The following is a 13,425-nucleotide window of genomic DNA, read 5'->3' on the forward strand; positions in this document are numbered from 1 at the left end:
TGTATAAATAGAGTCCTGCTCAGCGGGGTCAGGGCTCCAGCCCAGGCGGGGTTAAATGGCATCGCAGGCTGATTAAAGGTTGGGAAAGCAGCAGAGGGGACAGAGCTGCACTGAAATGTTCCCCCAGCCGGGGCAGCAGCGTTTGATCCGCGCTGCATCAGCACTTGGCAGCTGAGTCATGGTTGTGCTGATGCCTCAGGTTTAGTTTTTCTATTTTTCACACTCTGTGCTGCTTCAGTGTGTGGCTCTGGGCTCCACATGAGGGGATGCTGAGCTCTCTGCACAGAGCAGGGACACAAAACAATTCCTGCTCCAGCTGGGCACCAAGGACAAATGATCCAAACCTCAGCCCAGGAGCACAAACAGCGTGGGCTGGAGAGAGAAAAACAAGCAGGGTGGGACTGATGGGCTGGAGCTGGAATGGGACAATGAACTCCAAGGTGCCAATGGAGCAGAACTGATCCCAGGGAGAGCCCCCGGGAGCGCTCGTGCATTTTGGGACCATTTTGGGTCATTTGGGTGCAGCCCTGGCTGGGCTCTGGTGCTGCCCAAGGTGGATCCATGGAGGAGATCCTTTGGATAAATCCCTGCTTTATTCTGTAGCTCTGTCCAGCCTCTGCTCCAGCTCAGCCTTCTCGAGGCATCAGTGCAGCCTCAATACCTGCCCTGGAGGCCACACAAATCAGGATTTCACAGCTCTTTGTGGCTCCTCTGCACTTCCCTGTGCTGGTGGCAGCAGGTTCAGGGAAATGAGGGATGCGGGTTCCACCCAGCCCGTGTGGAACTGAGCGTTTCAATAAGATGTTCCTGGCAGACACGAAACACTGGGATTTCAAGATGACTTTCCTGCTTAATTTTTTAATCCCTTGCTGATGCTCTGGGTGCTTTCATCCCTCCCCCCCTTCCCTGCTTTGGAGCTTTTCTTCCATTTCCACTCGGAGCAAGGAATGAATGACCTGGGGCTGTGCAGTCCCAGGTGTGACCTCAAGAAAGGTCCTGGGGCAGATTTTCCTCTGGTCCAAGTCTCGTTTGTGTTCTCCCCTGGGAAATAACGATGGGATCACCTTTCCTCCTGCCTTTTGTCGAGGCAGAGAACAAGCTGTCTGTTCCTCAAGCTCTCCAGACAATGCCTGTGCTCAGACAACCATAAACACAGCTCAATATCCCCCTCCAGACCCATCTCCCTCCTCCTTTACACACGGGCTGCACACACCGAGCTCATCCTCAAGTTTGTTTTTTTTTTTTTTCTTTCATTTTTTTTTAATTATTTATTTAGAAATAATAAAATAAGACATAATATATAAAAATCTGTACAATCCACAATTTGTGCAGTACATTAGGAAGACTTCGATACAAAAAGGCTGCAAACAGGAAAATAGTCATGGACAACTGTCAGATGCCGAGATTGTTCGTCTTACAAGAGCTGCAGGCCAAAAAAAGTCCTTACAAAATCAGCTTCTGATGGGCTGTGGGGTGGTAACTGTGCAGCACCTTCTACTCCACAATGTGGTGAGCAGCCAGAATTAAAGACATTACAGTACTTCTCAGTTTTACCTTGTAATCCATTGCAAAAAAGAAAAAATCAGAGAACAAATTAAATATCTGAACCCTTTGTCTTTTTCCGAGGGCTTCTACTAACACAGAAGTGTTTTCACGGCTGGGAGAGTCGTGAAATTAAATTAATTAAAGCTGGCTAATGAGTGAGGATTCCTACCCCGGCCACTTAACCCAGGAGAACTCGCACAGAAGAGACGGAGGGAGGGGAGCATCCCCACCCGCCTCTGCTCCTGTCAGTGTACACAGAATTATGGGTCAGACAATGTGTCTCATTCAAGTATTTTCAGGGAAGGGCAGAAATAACATATTCCCCCCCAGCCCCTAAGCAAAAGACAGGATAAAAGCTTCCGTGCGAGCCGGGTGAGCCAATTTATCCCGGATAAAGAGGCTGAACCCAGGCCTGGGGGAGGCTGCGGGTAGAGCCCCGTCAGTTTAAACTTGGAGGTTTACAGTTTAAGGTTTACACTTTAATGTTTTAAGTCAGCCTAAGCTTGGCCCATGATAGATGGGAACTGAAGGAAAGATGTCAGTCACTGCCTAGTCCTTAAAAATAGCAATTTTTTAAATGATTACTCCGATTTGCTGCTGAGAAAGCCAAAATTGATGGTGAAAAGGGGAAGGGGAACACTTTCAGGGCTCTTCCCAGCAACTTCCCGGAGCCAGGGCTGAAAAGTGGGATTCCCTGGGCAAAGACAAAGGGTTGGGAAAGAAGGAACAAGCAGAGATTAGCAATGGATTACACCGACACACCCCCCTCGACACGGCTCTGGGAGCTCTGCAAAAACGCCAGTAACTAGAACGTGTTCTCAAATGAAAAGTCCATGCTTAAAAAATAAATAAAGAGAAGTCCAGAGCATTAGGAATCCTATAAGGCTTGCAAGTAATTTGCTAAAAATCATGCTAACCTGTAGCATCTAGTCCTAGCGAGCCGAGACTGCTGAGCTGAATTGATACTTTTTTTTGTGGCCTTTTCGTTGTCTTCTCCTTGTCCTCCTTTACAGACTTCTATTTACATTTGGCTTTAAATATGAAAATACTTGATAAACTTTATAAAATGTACAATTTTTAAAAATATTTCTGAAAAACCGACTTGAAAAACAAAACAAAACAAACAAGAAAGAAAAAAGAAAACAAACAAACCCAAAACCTCTGCACCAGAAATGTTAAAGGGGAGGGGATTTTTTTTTTTTTTAAACTCTCTGGATTACCGTTGTGTCAAAGAAATGAGACAAATCCTGCATTTTCCATCCCTCCCCATCTCTCATCCCTCTCTCAAATATCTCAAGTATCATTTAGTGGGAGCGCTGTGCACCTGTGGGATGCTGATCTGAGACCAGGTCCCCTTTCTCCTGCTCAGCCTCCCTTTCCCCGTTGTGTTTTCGTGCCCTCTGTGTCACTGAATGCTCTTTGGTTTCGTTTTTCTCCTCTTGCAGGAACGTCACCCTTAGCAGCACTAGCAGCACCCCGTTGTCTCCACCACTGTTGACCCAGAAACTGCAACCAGACCGCCTTTAAATGCCCACCCTTCCCTTCCTTTTCCATCCTCCCAGCCCAGTAACAGCCTCAGTACTTGCACTTCATCCTCTGCCCTCTCCAGGAGCCAAATCTGTGTTTACAACATGGAATTCCCCCAGTTCCCAACCCGCCCCACGCTGTAGATAGCATCTTATCAGAAACCAGTTCATTGCAGGCATTTCTTCCAGGCAGGGCTGGCAGGGGCCAGAGGCCTCCACAGATATCCACGTGCAGAAGACACCAGACCTAGAACAAGCTGTTTTTTAATGGCATACAGTGATCCAATACTGCAAGAGTCATCTGGGATTGCCATCCCCACCGCCCCCACGAGCAGGGGCCAAGCACAGCTTTGCTGTCTCCTTGAGCTTAGAGGCACAGAGAATTTAAAGCCTTCTGGGTGAACGAGCCAAAATACCACCAGAGCTTTGCTGAAGGTGACAAAATCTGCTTGGTGATGAGTGATGGGCGAGTGTCACCTGCTGAGCTGGGTTTGCTGGGGAGGGAGGGAGGCAGGAGATGGAGCTCCCTTTGCAGCCTCGTCCTCCCCAAAGAATCCCTCTCTCCAGGAGATGGAAATCCACCTCCCGCACACCCCTGCCCTGCTGAAGAGAAGCATTTTGCACAAAGCATCCCTCCGCCACTCCCGAGCGCTGTGCGGCCCTTTCCTCCTCAAAAAACTCTTCCTGGGGACTTCTCTGCTGCTTGGCTCATCCGTGGCCAAGCTCCAGCAGCCTCTGGCATCGGCCAGCAGCTCCACGGCGTGCCCATGGCACAGCTTCAGGGAAAGCTCCTCTGCTCGGAGCTGGGGCAGGCCAGGCAGGACACGCAGATGATGCTGGCTTGCTTACCCCAGCTGAGCTTTTTCTCCTAGGAAAGAGGGATTTTATTCCCCCCACAGAAGAACAGGGGGGAAAAAAGGAGGAGGCCCAGCTCACTTTAGATCCGAGCCTTAAGCCTTTAGAATAAGGTGCAAAATAAAGGTCTTAAAAAGAAAAGGAAAAAAAAAAAGAAAAAAAAAAGAAAAAAAGAAAAAAAGTGTCTGAGGTTTGATATTTTTGTTGTTGTTGTTGTTTAAAGCAGCCTGTTCCTTTTTTTTTTTCCTTTTTTTTTTCTTTTTTTAAAATAAACTCCACTGTGCAAAACTGTGCATTTTCTTTGGTATCCACTTAGGTAGTTTGAACTTAGTACTTTTTCCTATGTATATATCTTTTGTCTCAGTTTTCCTTTAGACAGAGAATTAAATTTTCCCCCCAAAAAAATCATAATTTTGCTGGAGGCTACTGATTGGCCTGACATTACATAATGCCCCTTATGTAATTGGAAAGAGAGAAATTGATTCTAGCTATCAACTACTGGCCTCAAAAGGAGTTTAAACTTTCTGGCAACATTGGCCTCTCTGAACTGATCATGAGCTTTTCAACCCAAAAAGTTCAACACTGATTTTTTTTTTTCTTTTTAAATTACACAAGAGAAAATAAAAACTACACTGCAACAAAAATAACCATTTGTGTTCATGTAGTTAGCAGCAGCTTTTTTAAAAATAATTATAATAATAATAATAAGGCAGATTCTTGCCTTTGTTATGCCATTAAAAACATTCTTGTTCCCTAGAGAGAAGCATTCTGGAAAAAGTTGAAAACAAAAAATAATAATAACCCAACCAAAGCTTGCCTGCAAGTTCAAGTTTTGTAAAAAAATATATACATAATTTATTCTACAACATATGTGCCTTCTGTTCATACTTAGACATGTTTAGTGCTTTGTGTTTAGAGTTCATTTCCTGTCGTCCCTCCTCTGAGGACAGCCCTAAAACCAGCCTGGGTTCCTCGGGTCTGCTGCCTTCACACCACGCTTCCACAGTACCGTTGTCTGCAAACTCTTCTGGGCCAACTTCTCAGGTCAACGAGCCCTTGCCCGATGGGCACGCTGGGGGTTTTGCCTTCCAGCCAGGCGGGAGAGGCAGAGCCCGCCAGTCATATCTCCGACTCCCGCCGCAGCGGCCGCGGCTCCAGGGGCACCCCCGCCTGGTTGTGGTGCTCCATGTCGGGGTGGGTGTCCGTGCTCATGCTCTCCGGCACCCCCGTGTCGATCTCGTCCTCCTCCTTGCTGCTGAGGGCCACCTCGTTCTCGTAGCAGAAGGAGTTGGCGTTGGAGAGGATGTATTTCTTCTCCGCTAAGTCCCTGGCACTGCAGATGGGTGTGTTGGGCACTTCGTAGGTTTTGTGGAACCTCGAGTAGTCCACTTTGTAGTAGTTCTTCTCTTCGAAGAGCACGGGCTCGTAGCGGTGGCCCCAGAGGATCTCGTTGGCCAGATATGAGCTACGGCACTGGGTGGTCATGGCGGTGGCCTCCACCATGCCCTCCAAGATGACCACGATCTCGAAGTCAGCATTGTCCATGTCCTGTTTGCTCAGGTCGTACAGGGGACTGTCCTCGTCTATCTCGTGCACTATTGTAATGGGGGAGACCAGGAAGATGCGGTCGATGCCGCTGTCAAAGCCCACGTTGATGTCGATTTGATCCAGGGGGATGTACTCCCCTTCCGACGTGATCCTGGATTTCAGGAGCTGCGCCCGCACGTGCGCCTCCACCAAGTGGCTTTTCCTCAGGTTCCCCACGCGCCACATCAGGCACAGCTTCCCGTCCCTCATGGCCACCACGGCATTGTGGCTGAAGACCAGAGTTTCGTTCCTCTTTTTTGGCTTAGCCATCTTTGCCATGACGGCACCAATGATGAAGGCATCGATGATGCAGCCCACGATGGACTGGAAAACCACCATGAACACGGCGATGGGACACTCGTCAGTGACGCACCTGAAGCCGTAGCCGATCGTGGTCTGGGTCTCGATGGAGAACAGGAAGGCTGCGGTGAAGCTGCTCACCTGAGACACGCAAGGCTTGCTGTTCTCTTGGTTCTCCAGATCCCCGTGCAACAGCGCAATCAACCAAAACACACAGCCAAAAAAAAGCCAGGAGAGGATGAAAGTCAGGCAGAAGATCACCAGCATCCACCTCCAGCGGATGTCCACGCACGTAGTGAAGATATCGGCCAGGTAGCGCTGCCCCTTCTCGCCCACATTGATGAACTGGACGTTGCAGTGCCCGTCCTTCTTGACGAAGCGGCTCCGGCACTGCTGCCGGGTGTGGACCTTGCCCTTGCCGTTGCCGAAGCCGTTGGCCACGGCCATGGTGGACAGCTTCATGCCGTCCTCCTCCGAAGACACGATGCTGTAGCGGTTGGTTCGCACGCTGCCCATCACTACTGCCGGGGACTGAGGTGCTTCTGCTTTAGAAAACAGTCTGAGTTTCTGCAAAACCCTTTGGAGAAACAGTTTTGAAAGTTCTACAGGAACACACACACGTGGAAAAGCCGGGCGGAGGCCGGAGTCCCCAGAAGCCCTCGGATCAACCAAGGACACTCTTCTGGCATGCAGGGTGAGCTCAGCAAGCCACCGTCATAGAGAGGGCATGGTCTGCAAGAGAAAGAGAAATGGCGCTTTAGATCCTGGAGGAAAAGCATGAGGGATCAAGGAAAATGACACCTGTGGGCCTGCAGGAAGTTTCCTCTTTCTTAATGACATTTTCAGCAATGTTCAGCATTCACAGCTGTGCATGGACAGGGGTCACACGTGGTTACTGCAAGGAAGGAATTGTCCTTCCCGAAGGAAAGCACTGAAGGGGTCGTGTCACACCAGTCTGAGCAGCATTCCCATTAAAGCTGGACACGCAAAGGATCTCTCTGCTATTTATAACTGTGATTTCTGCTTATTTTGAAGCAAACAACTCCCTTTAACATCCTTCTGTTCAAACACAAATGCTGAAGTGGTTTGTAGCAACGTATGATGTGTCTCGTGGACTGTCTGACCCATGACAAAGCAGGGAGCAAGCAAAAGGGAAAGTGGAGACAGGGAATAAATTTGGGAAGTGCAGACAGTGGTGATTCCATGAAATTAAAGCACATACAATTGTTTTAATCAAGCTAAAAGGAGTTGTGCATTCTCAGCAAATTTCAAGAACAAGGGCTGCAGTAGCTTCTCTCTAACTCCATAAACTCATCGAGATCTCTGTAGTTTTTATGCTCAAGCTTGGCCTAAGTTGTACAAAACAATTAAACCTTTCAAACCTCTCATCTGCTCCTGCTAAAGCCACCAGTAAAACGTAGCAGAATCAGCTGAGTGCCTTCCTAACACCTTTAGGAGCGAGTTCCAGCACCTTCCCCCTGGGAGCCTGAGGCAGCCCCTTCCATCTCCAGCGGGTCACAGTCCTGAGGGTCCTGCGAGTCTGAAATGTCACCAATCAAGACTCAGCAGAAAGGATCCAAAATCTCCTTCCTCCGGGGAGAAGCCACCAAAAACTTGTTTCAGGGAGGTCTGGCTTAGACCCAGGTCTAGCTTTTAACAAGTGCGTCATCCATTAAGTCATGTACTGCATATCAGGAAATGGAATTGAAATACTGCAGAGGAGAAGAGATGCATTAAAGCAACTGCTCCAGCCACACATGGCCCACGGAGGGAATAAAGCTAAACCCGGGTGGAGAGGAATGTCTGCTGCCCCTTTGGCACGGCACGGGAGGCTCCAAAACCATTTACAGTAGCAGGAGGTTGAACCACAGCACTCTTCCTAAATTAATGTTATCAAAACTCATCTGAGTTGGTCCAAAAGCCAACAAAACTGCAGCCACTGTGGAGCACAACCCCTGCCCGGCAGGACCTCTGCTCTGCTCTGACTGGAATCTCACAACAGCTGGAGATAAGATGTTATCTCCTTTCCCAACAACGGCAGCTCCTAAAGCCTTGCTGAGGTGCTCCAAAAACTTGAGCGATTTCAAGCAACTCCTCAAGCCCATCCTTCAGCCACATTACAAAGGCTTGAGCTCAGCAAACACTTGTTAGGAAAAGAGCAGGTGACAAGCAGCAGCATCATCAGCTGTGTGTGCAGGCTGCTTTTCCCTCCAGGATCTCCTCAGGGTTTATTTCACCTCCTCCTTTCCCCTCGCTCCTGTTTGTTGTGCAAGAATGTGTCTCGATGCCTCCTTGCCAAGATTACTCATCTGTGACTTCAGCTCAGACAAGACATTTTGGCAGCTCTGGCGGGTTCTGTAATGCCCCTTTGAGTGCAGCTCTCAGCACCGAACACTTCTGGGTGAGCTGCCTTCCTGCTTTGGGCACTTATTCGTACTTTTACAACTGTCTTGCTTCCCTTGTGTAAGGATCCACTTTTTCCTCCCTTACACCTTTTTGTTCCCAGGGTTTCTCATTCCTGCCAGGATAGCGTGCTCAAAAATACAAAAGAATTCTTTTAACGCTCACTTAAATTATTTGTTTTGGCCAACCCCCTACTTTTATTAGAAACCTGAACACAGCAGGGAAGTGAAATTACTGTTAATACATCCCACATAAAAAAAAACTTCTTGAAAAGCCATTGCACTGCTCTGCAAATCGATCACTTTCATAAACCACATCCTATAATCACAGTCATGTTCGACTGCCACAGTCAAAGCCCGTTTTGTTCCAAGCTGATGGAAACACACAGCCTAGGAAACAGTTTCTTCTGGAGTTTGGTTTTTTTCCGTCTCTTTCCTGGATTTTAGACGAAAACTTTTGGTGGAGGGAAAGATAAGCTGTAACATTTTAAGTGTCTGAATACGCAGCTTCTCCCACAAAATCTCGACCTGAGGACACTTGTTTGAATCCCACAAATCCCTGAAATCTTAACGCCAGCATCCCGTGGCTGCATTTAGAAGTTTGGGACCCGAATTTGTCGCATTCCTCCCCTGCAGGACTGAGCACCTCTCCCCTCCTGTCCCTTGCCCGGATCCCTCCTCGCTGGCTGTGCGGCTGCACCCCTTTTGTTCCAAGGACCCCAAAAGCTGGGGGTGAGCCTGGGAGCAGCTCTGGAGCCCGCTGGAAGCTCCCAGCACAAAGCTCTGGCTCAGTCCAGGGCAGCAGAGCTGTCTGCCTGCTTTTCCAGCACCAACTGCCTCTCTTCCTGCCAGTGCTGGGGCAGGGAGGAGGAGGGGATGGGAGCAGGAGCAGCACCCTGCACAGGGATCAGCCAGAGGAGCTGATCCTGCTCCTGCTCATGGAAATACAGGTCCTGTGAAACGCCCCATGGACCCTGGCTGCCCCAGCACCTGCTCCGTGCTCACCCTGACCCTCACCACCACTTCCACCAAAAGTTCCCCAAAAAGCCCTGGAACAAAGGAGCAGGAAAACCAAAAGGAAAACCGAATGCTGCTTCTTCTTGTGCCAATCCACCTGCTGCTCAAGGCTGGACAACGCTGCTGCTCCTCATTCCAGCCCAGCATCAGCTGCTGGTGGCACCAACAATTCCAGGCTGGTGTGGGAGCAGCCCTGCAATCCTCACTGGGCAGAGGGAGCCAACCCAGCCCTGGATTTCCAGTATTTGCCAAAGTGGCCCCAGTGCAGTGCAGCCAGACACAGAGCTGTAAATTCAATCATCACCAGGTGTGTTATCATCATTATCATTATTATTATTATTAGTCCAGGTGACCTTTCCTCCTGGAAGGGAAGATAACACAGCTCAGAATTACCAGCAGCGGCAGGGACACGGGATTACTGGGAAGAGGTGAGATGGGATAGGAGAGCCTGGCTGGCTCTGCTGAGAGGGGATGCTTGGAGGAGGGAGGAAAACGGGGCTGTGCTGCATCTGCAGCATTTCTGAGCCAGCATTTGGGGAAATGCCACGATGGGGAGCCCAAACCTTCACCTTCCCCTGCAGACCTTCCCTGGGGAAGGACGCTCACGTCGCAAGGCACAGCAGGAGGGGAGTTTGGGCAAAGGTTAAAGAGCGAGGGATGACTCCGGAGCGCAGGGGAGGGGTAGAGGGGAGCAGAGGGGAGCAGAGAGGAGCAGAGAGGAGCAGAGAGGAGCAGAGAGGAGCAGAGAGGAGCAGAGAGGAGCAGCAGGCAGCGCTTGGAGCGGTCATTCCCCGGCTGACGCCGCCGAGCCCTGCGGAGCCAGCCGGGCACATGTTGCCAAGAGAGCAGCAGCACCACCTCGGCCGAGCCGAGCCCTGCTGCCCTCGGAAAGCAGAACAAAGCAGCTTCTCGCCGCGGCCGAGCCTGTGCCCACGTTCCTGCCCCCTCGCTGCCGGGCACGGCCACCTCTGTAACCTTTCTCCTTAAAAGTCATTCCCCAGGGCTCCTCCGCTGCTCCGGGCGCGACTCAAGTTACGCGGAGCTGCCTTCGGGGGAAAGGGCTGACCTTCAGGGACGGGCAGCGCGGGGGAGAAAAAATTAAAAAAGAGCACATGATGCAGGGAAATGGGTGCGGAGAAATAGGAGAAAGGGAAGGACAAGTGGCGCTCGCATCTGCCGTCCTGCCAGGGAGACGGGCTCGGGGCGTTTGTAGCTGGTGACAAAACAACTGGGAGCGGAGCAGCCATCACCAGGGGGTGTACGCGGCGCACCGGCTGCGAGGATGGAAAAGCAAACAAGTGGAAAGGTGAGGCTGAGCCACGGAGACAAGTGCGGGCAGCCTGCGGGGTGGGGACAGAGCTGCGGGGACAGAGCGGCCCCGGCTCAAGCGGCACCTGCGGGTCCCCAGCGGCCCCCGCCCCGTCACTCACCCCCCACATCCATCTGCCTTTGCTTATCAGTATTTTTTCCTTTCACTGTCATGAGCTAAGCTGAAACAATACAGCTCTTCGCTGCCTTCCCAGATGCTTTTTTGGTTTGTTTGTTTTTTTTTTCCCTGCTTCTCATTTTTTGGCAGGACGATGAAAACGAAAGAAGCCCTCCCGTCTGCACCATACCGATGAATGAAGCTACAGGTTCATTTCACAGCCCTCCAAACCATCCCGGCCGCTCAAACCCACGCATCCGAGCGCCCGGAGTCGCCGCTTCTGCCCTCTCTCCGTGCGGGAAACAACAGGCGAGAAGAGGGCGAAGGGATGGAGCGGTGCGCTTTGTGCAACGCGGAGTTGTCATGCGAACTTGCAGCCCTTCCCCAGGATAAAATATCCCGGGGGGGGAAAGGGGGGAGCAGCTGGTGCATGGAAAGTTATGAGCACAAACAGATGCTGGAAGCAGATGCTCGGGCGCTCCAGCCATACCTATCGAATTATTTTAGGCGCTGAGAATAGCTCCGTGAGAAACGCAGGAGTTCCCCTCTTCTCCAAGCCGCAGGCAGCGGACGCTTCTACCGCGGGGGGATCGCGACAGCGCGCAAGCCGCGCATCGCCTCGGCTGCTCGGGGAGGCGGGGAGGGACGGGGGGAAGGAGGCGAGCCTTACCTGCGGCGGCCGCGAGGGAGGTGCCGGTGCGGAGAAGGGGTAGGATCCGTGGCGAGGCCGTGCCCGGTGCCCGCGGGGCTCGCACTGCGCTCCCGCCCGCCCGCGACCCCTTTTTGCGGGCGGCCATGGCACCTTTAATACGGCCCCGCCGGCCACGCCCCCCGCGCGCCCGCGGCCAATCACAGCGCGGGGCGGGCCCGGGGGGCGGGGCCTCGCGGGGACCGGGAGCGGAGCGGGGATGCGCCGGGAGCGGAGCGGGGACGCTCCGGGAGCGGAGCGGGGACGCTCCGGAACCGCGCACGGAGCCGCGGCTCCCGCTGACAGGAGGGGCCCCGGAGAAGGCAATGGGTCCCCCGGTGCCCGCTGCGGACGCTCTTCGGGTTCCCTGTGCGGAGGGTCCCGGGAGAAGGCGCCGGGTCCTGGGATCCTCGTGTGCGGAGGGTCCCGTGGTCCCCGGGTTCCCGGTGCAGAGAGTCCCTGGGAGAAGGCACCAGGTCCCGGCGTCCCCGGGTTCCCGGTGCGGAGGGTCCCGGGGTCCCAGTGTTCCCGGCGCGGAGGGTCCCAGGAGAAGGTTCCGGGTCCCGGGATCCCCGTGTTCCCGGCGCGGAGGGTCCCAGGAGAAGGTTCCGGGTCCCGGGATCCCCGTGTTCCCGGCGCGGAGGGTCCCAGGAGAAGGTTCCGGGTCCCGAGGTCCCCGGGTTCCCGGTGCAGAGGGTCCCGGGGTCCCCGGGATTCCCCGTGCGGAGGGTCCCGGGATTCCCGGTGTGGAGGATTCCCGGGTCTCTCTGCGGAGGGTCCGGGAGTAGGCACCAGGTCCCCGGGTGCGCGGTGCAGAGGATCCCCGGTACCCGGTGCAGAGGGTGCCGGGAGAAGGCACCGGGCCCCGCTGCGGAGGGTCCCCGGCCTCTCTCAGACTCGGTGCAGCGGGTCCGGAGAAGGCGCCGGCTCCCCGGATCCCGGTGCGGAGGGCCTCCAGGAGAAGACGCCGGGTCCCCGGGACCCCCGATGTCCGGTGTAGAGGTGCCGGGAGAAGGCGGCGGGTTCCCCGGTGCAGAAGGGGCCAGGAGAAGGCGCCAGCTCCGCGGTTCCCGGTGCGGAGACTCCCGGGGAAGCCGCGGTGCAGAACGGGCACGGCCGCGCTGCGGGGAGGCAGCGCCGCTGCGGTTTCGTTCCGCGGCTCCGGGACGCTCCGGTTGCGCTCCCGGGCACCCGGCACCTGCCGCCGGCATCCCCGCACCCTCCCTCGGCAGAGATAAAGGCTCTTGCGGGGCTTCACCGGGAGTTTGGGATGGTCCCGCTGCCCGCTCGCTCCCGTTCCCGTGGTTTGGGCTGATGTCTCAGGCCCCGGGTAGTGAGAAAAAGTAACGGAGACAGAAAAGTTTCCTTCCTTTTGTCTCTTTATTTTAGTGACGGGAAATGCTAAGGTGCAGGGTGTCCCATCCCAAACTCCCGAGCCTAGCAGGCACGAGAAGCCAGGCGAGCACAGCACAACACCGCTCCTACCAGGAAAATCCTTCTCTTTAACTAAATGAAACATCCCTTCCAAAACAAGAGCTTTGATCCCCGGACTAAGAGCTTTTGGAGCAAGGCTGGAAGCAAGGGAAGGACGAGCCTGGCTGCAGTGCGCGGAATCCACGGCTTTGTTCCCTGAGTCACCTGTGGCAGCTCGGCCAGGCTGGCCAGGGTTGAAATATGCAGAAATCCAAATGATTTTTAACAGCTTGTCCTCCCTACAGTGGACGTGGCCTAAGAAAAAGAAAATAAGGATGAAATGCCTGGCCGGGAGCCTTGCAGGAACAAAAACAGCCTTGTAAGCACAGCCTGAAGTTTGCCAAGCCCCGGCTCTGCTGGACAGTGCAGGGGTGTTGGGTTCCAGGGCAGGTGTCCGCAGCAGGACACTGTCCCTGCCCTCGGGGAGGGACAACAGCTGAAATCCACGGGGCAGCCCGTGGTGAGCTGGAAAAACAAGGTGACTGCTGAATGCAGGCGGGCAGAGCACCCCAGGCTTTAGGAATTGCCACAAACACCTTGAATTGCACCCAGCACTGCTGCAGCAGCCTCTGAACACCCCAAAAATGGGCGCGGGGGATGCTCCCG

General features: G+C 53.4%; 1 protein-coding gene across 3 annotated transcripts; it reads right to left on the reverse strand.

Annotated features, from left to right (window-relative positions):
- Window positions 1-1,229: 1,229 nt before the first annotated feature.
- KCNJ2 (potassium inwardly rectifying channel subfamily J member 2) lies at window positions 1,230-11,438 on the reverse strand. 3 transcript variants are annotated; one of them, XM_021537917.3, is made up of 2 exons: window positions 11,329-11,438; window positions 1,230-6,545 (listed from the first exon to the last, which is right to left on the reverse strand). In XM_021537917.3, exon 2 carries the CDS (start codon window positions 6,327-6,329, stop codon window positions 5,046-5,048), a length of 1,284 nt encoding a protein of 427 aa, XP_021393592.1. In that variant the 5' UTR covers window positions 6,330-6,545; window positions 11,329-11,438; the 3' UTR covers window positions 1,230-5,045. The 3 variants fall into 3 exon arrangements, with proteins under 3 accessions (XP_021393592.1, XP_085412769.1, XP_085412767.1); XM_085556643.1 differs by lacking the exon at window positions 11,329-11,438 and adding an exon at window positions 11,149-11,322; XM_085556641.1 differs by lacking the exon at window positions 11,329-11,438 and adding an exon at window positions 10,849-11,322.
- Between the last annotated feature and the right edge of the window lie 1,987 nt (window positions 11,439-13,425).

Source organism: Lonchura striata, chromosome 18 (assembly GCF_050655825.1).
Source record: "Lonchura striata isolate lonStrDom1 chromosome 18, ASM5065582v1, whole genome shotgun sequence".
Classification (NCBI taxonomy): Eukaryota; Metazoa; Chordata; class Aves; order Passeriformes; family Estrildidae; genus Lonchura; species Lonchura striata.

Coding starts and splice junctions, on each gene's coding strand:
- KCNJ2 (XM_021537917.3), bottom strand. CDS start 6,329: ATGGGCAGCGTGCGAACCAACCGCTACAGCATCGTGTCTTCGGAGGAG.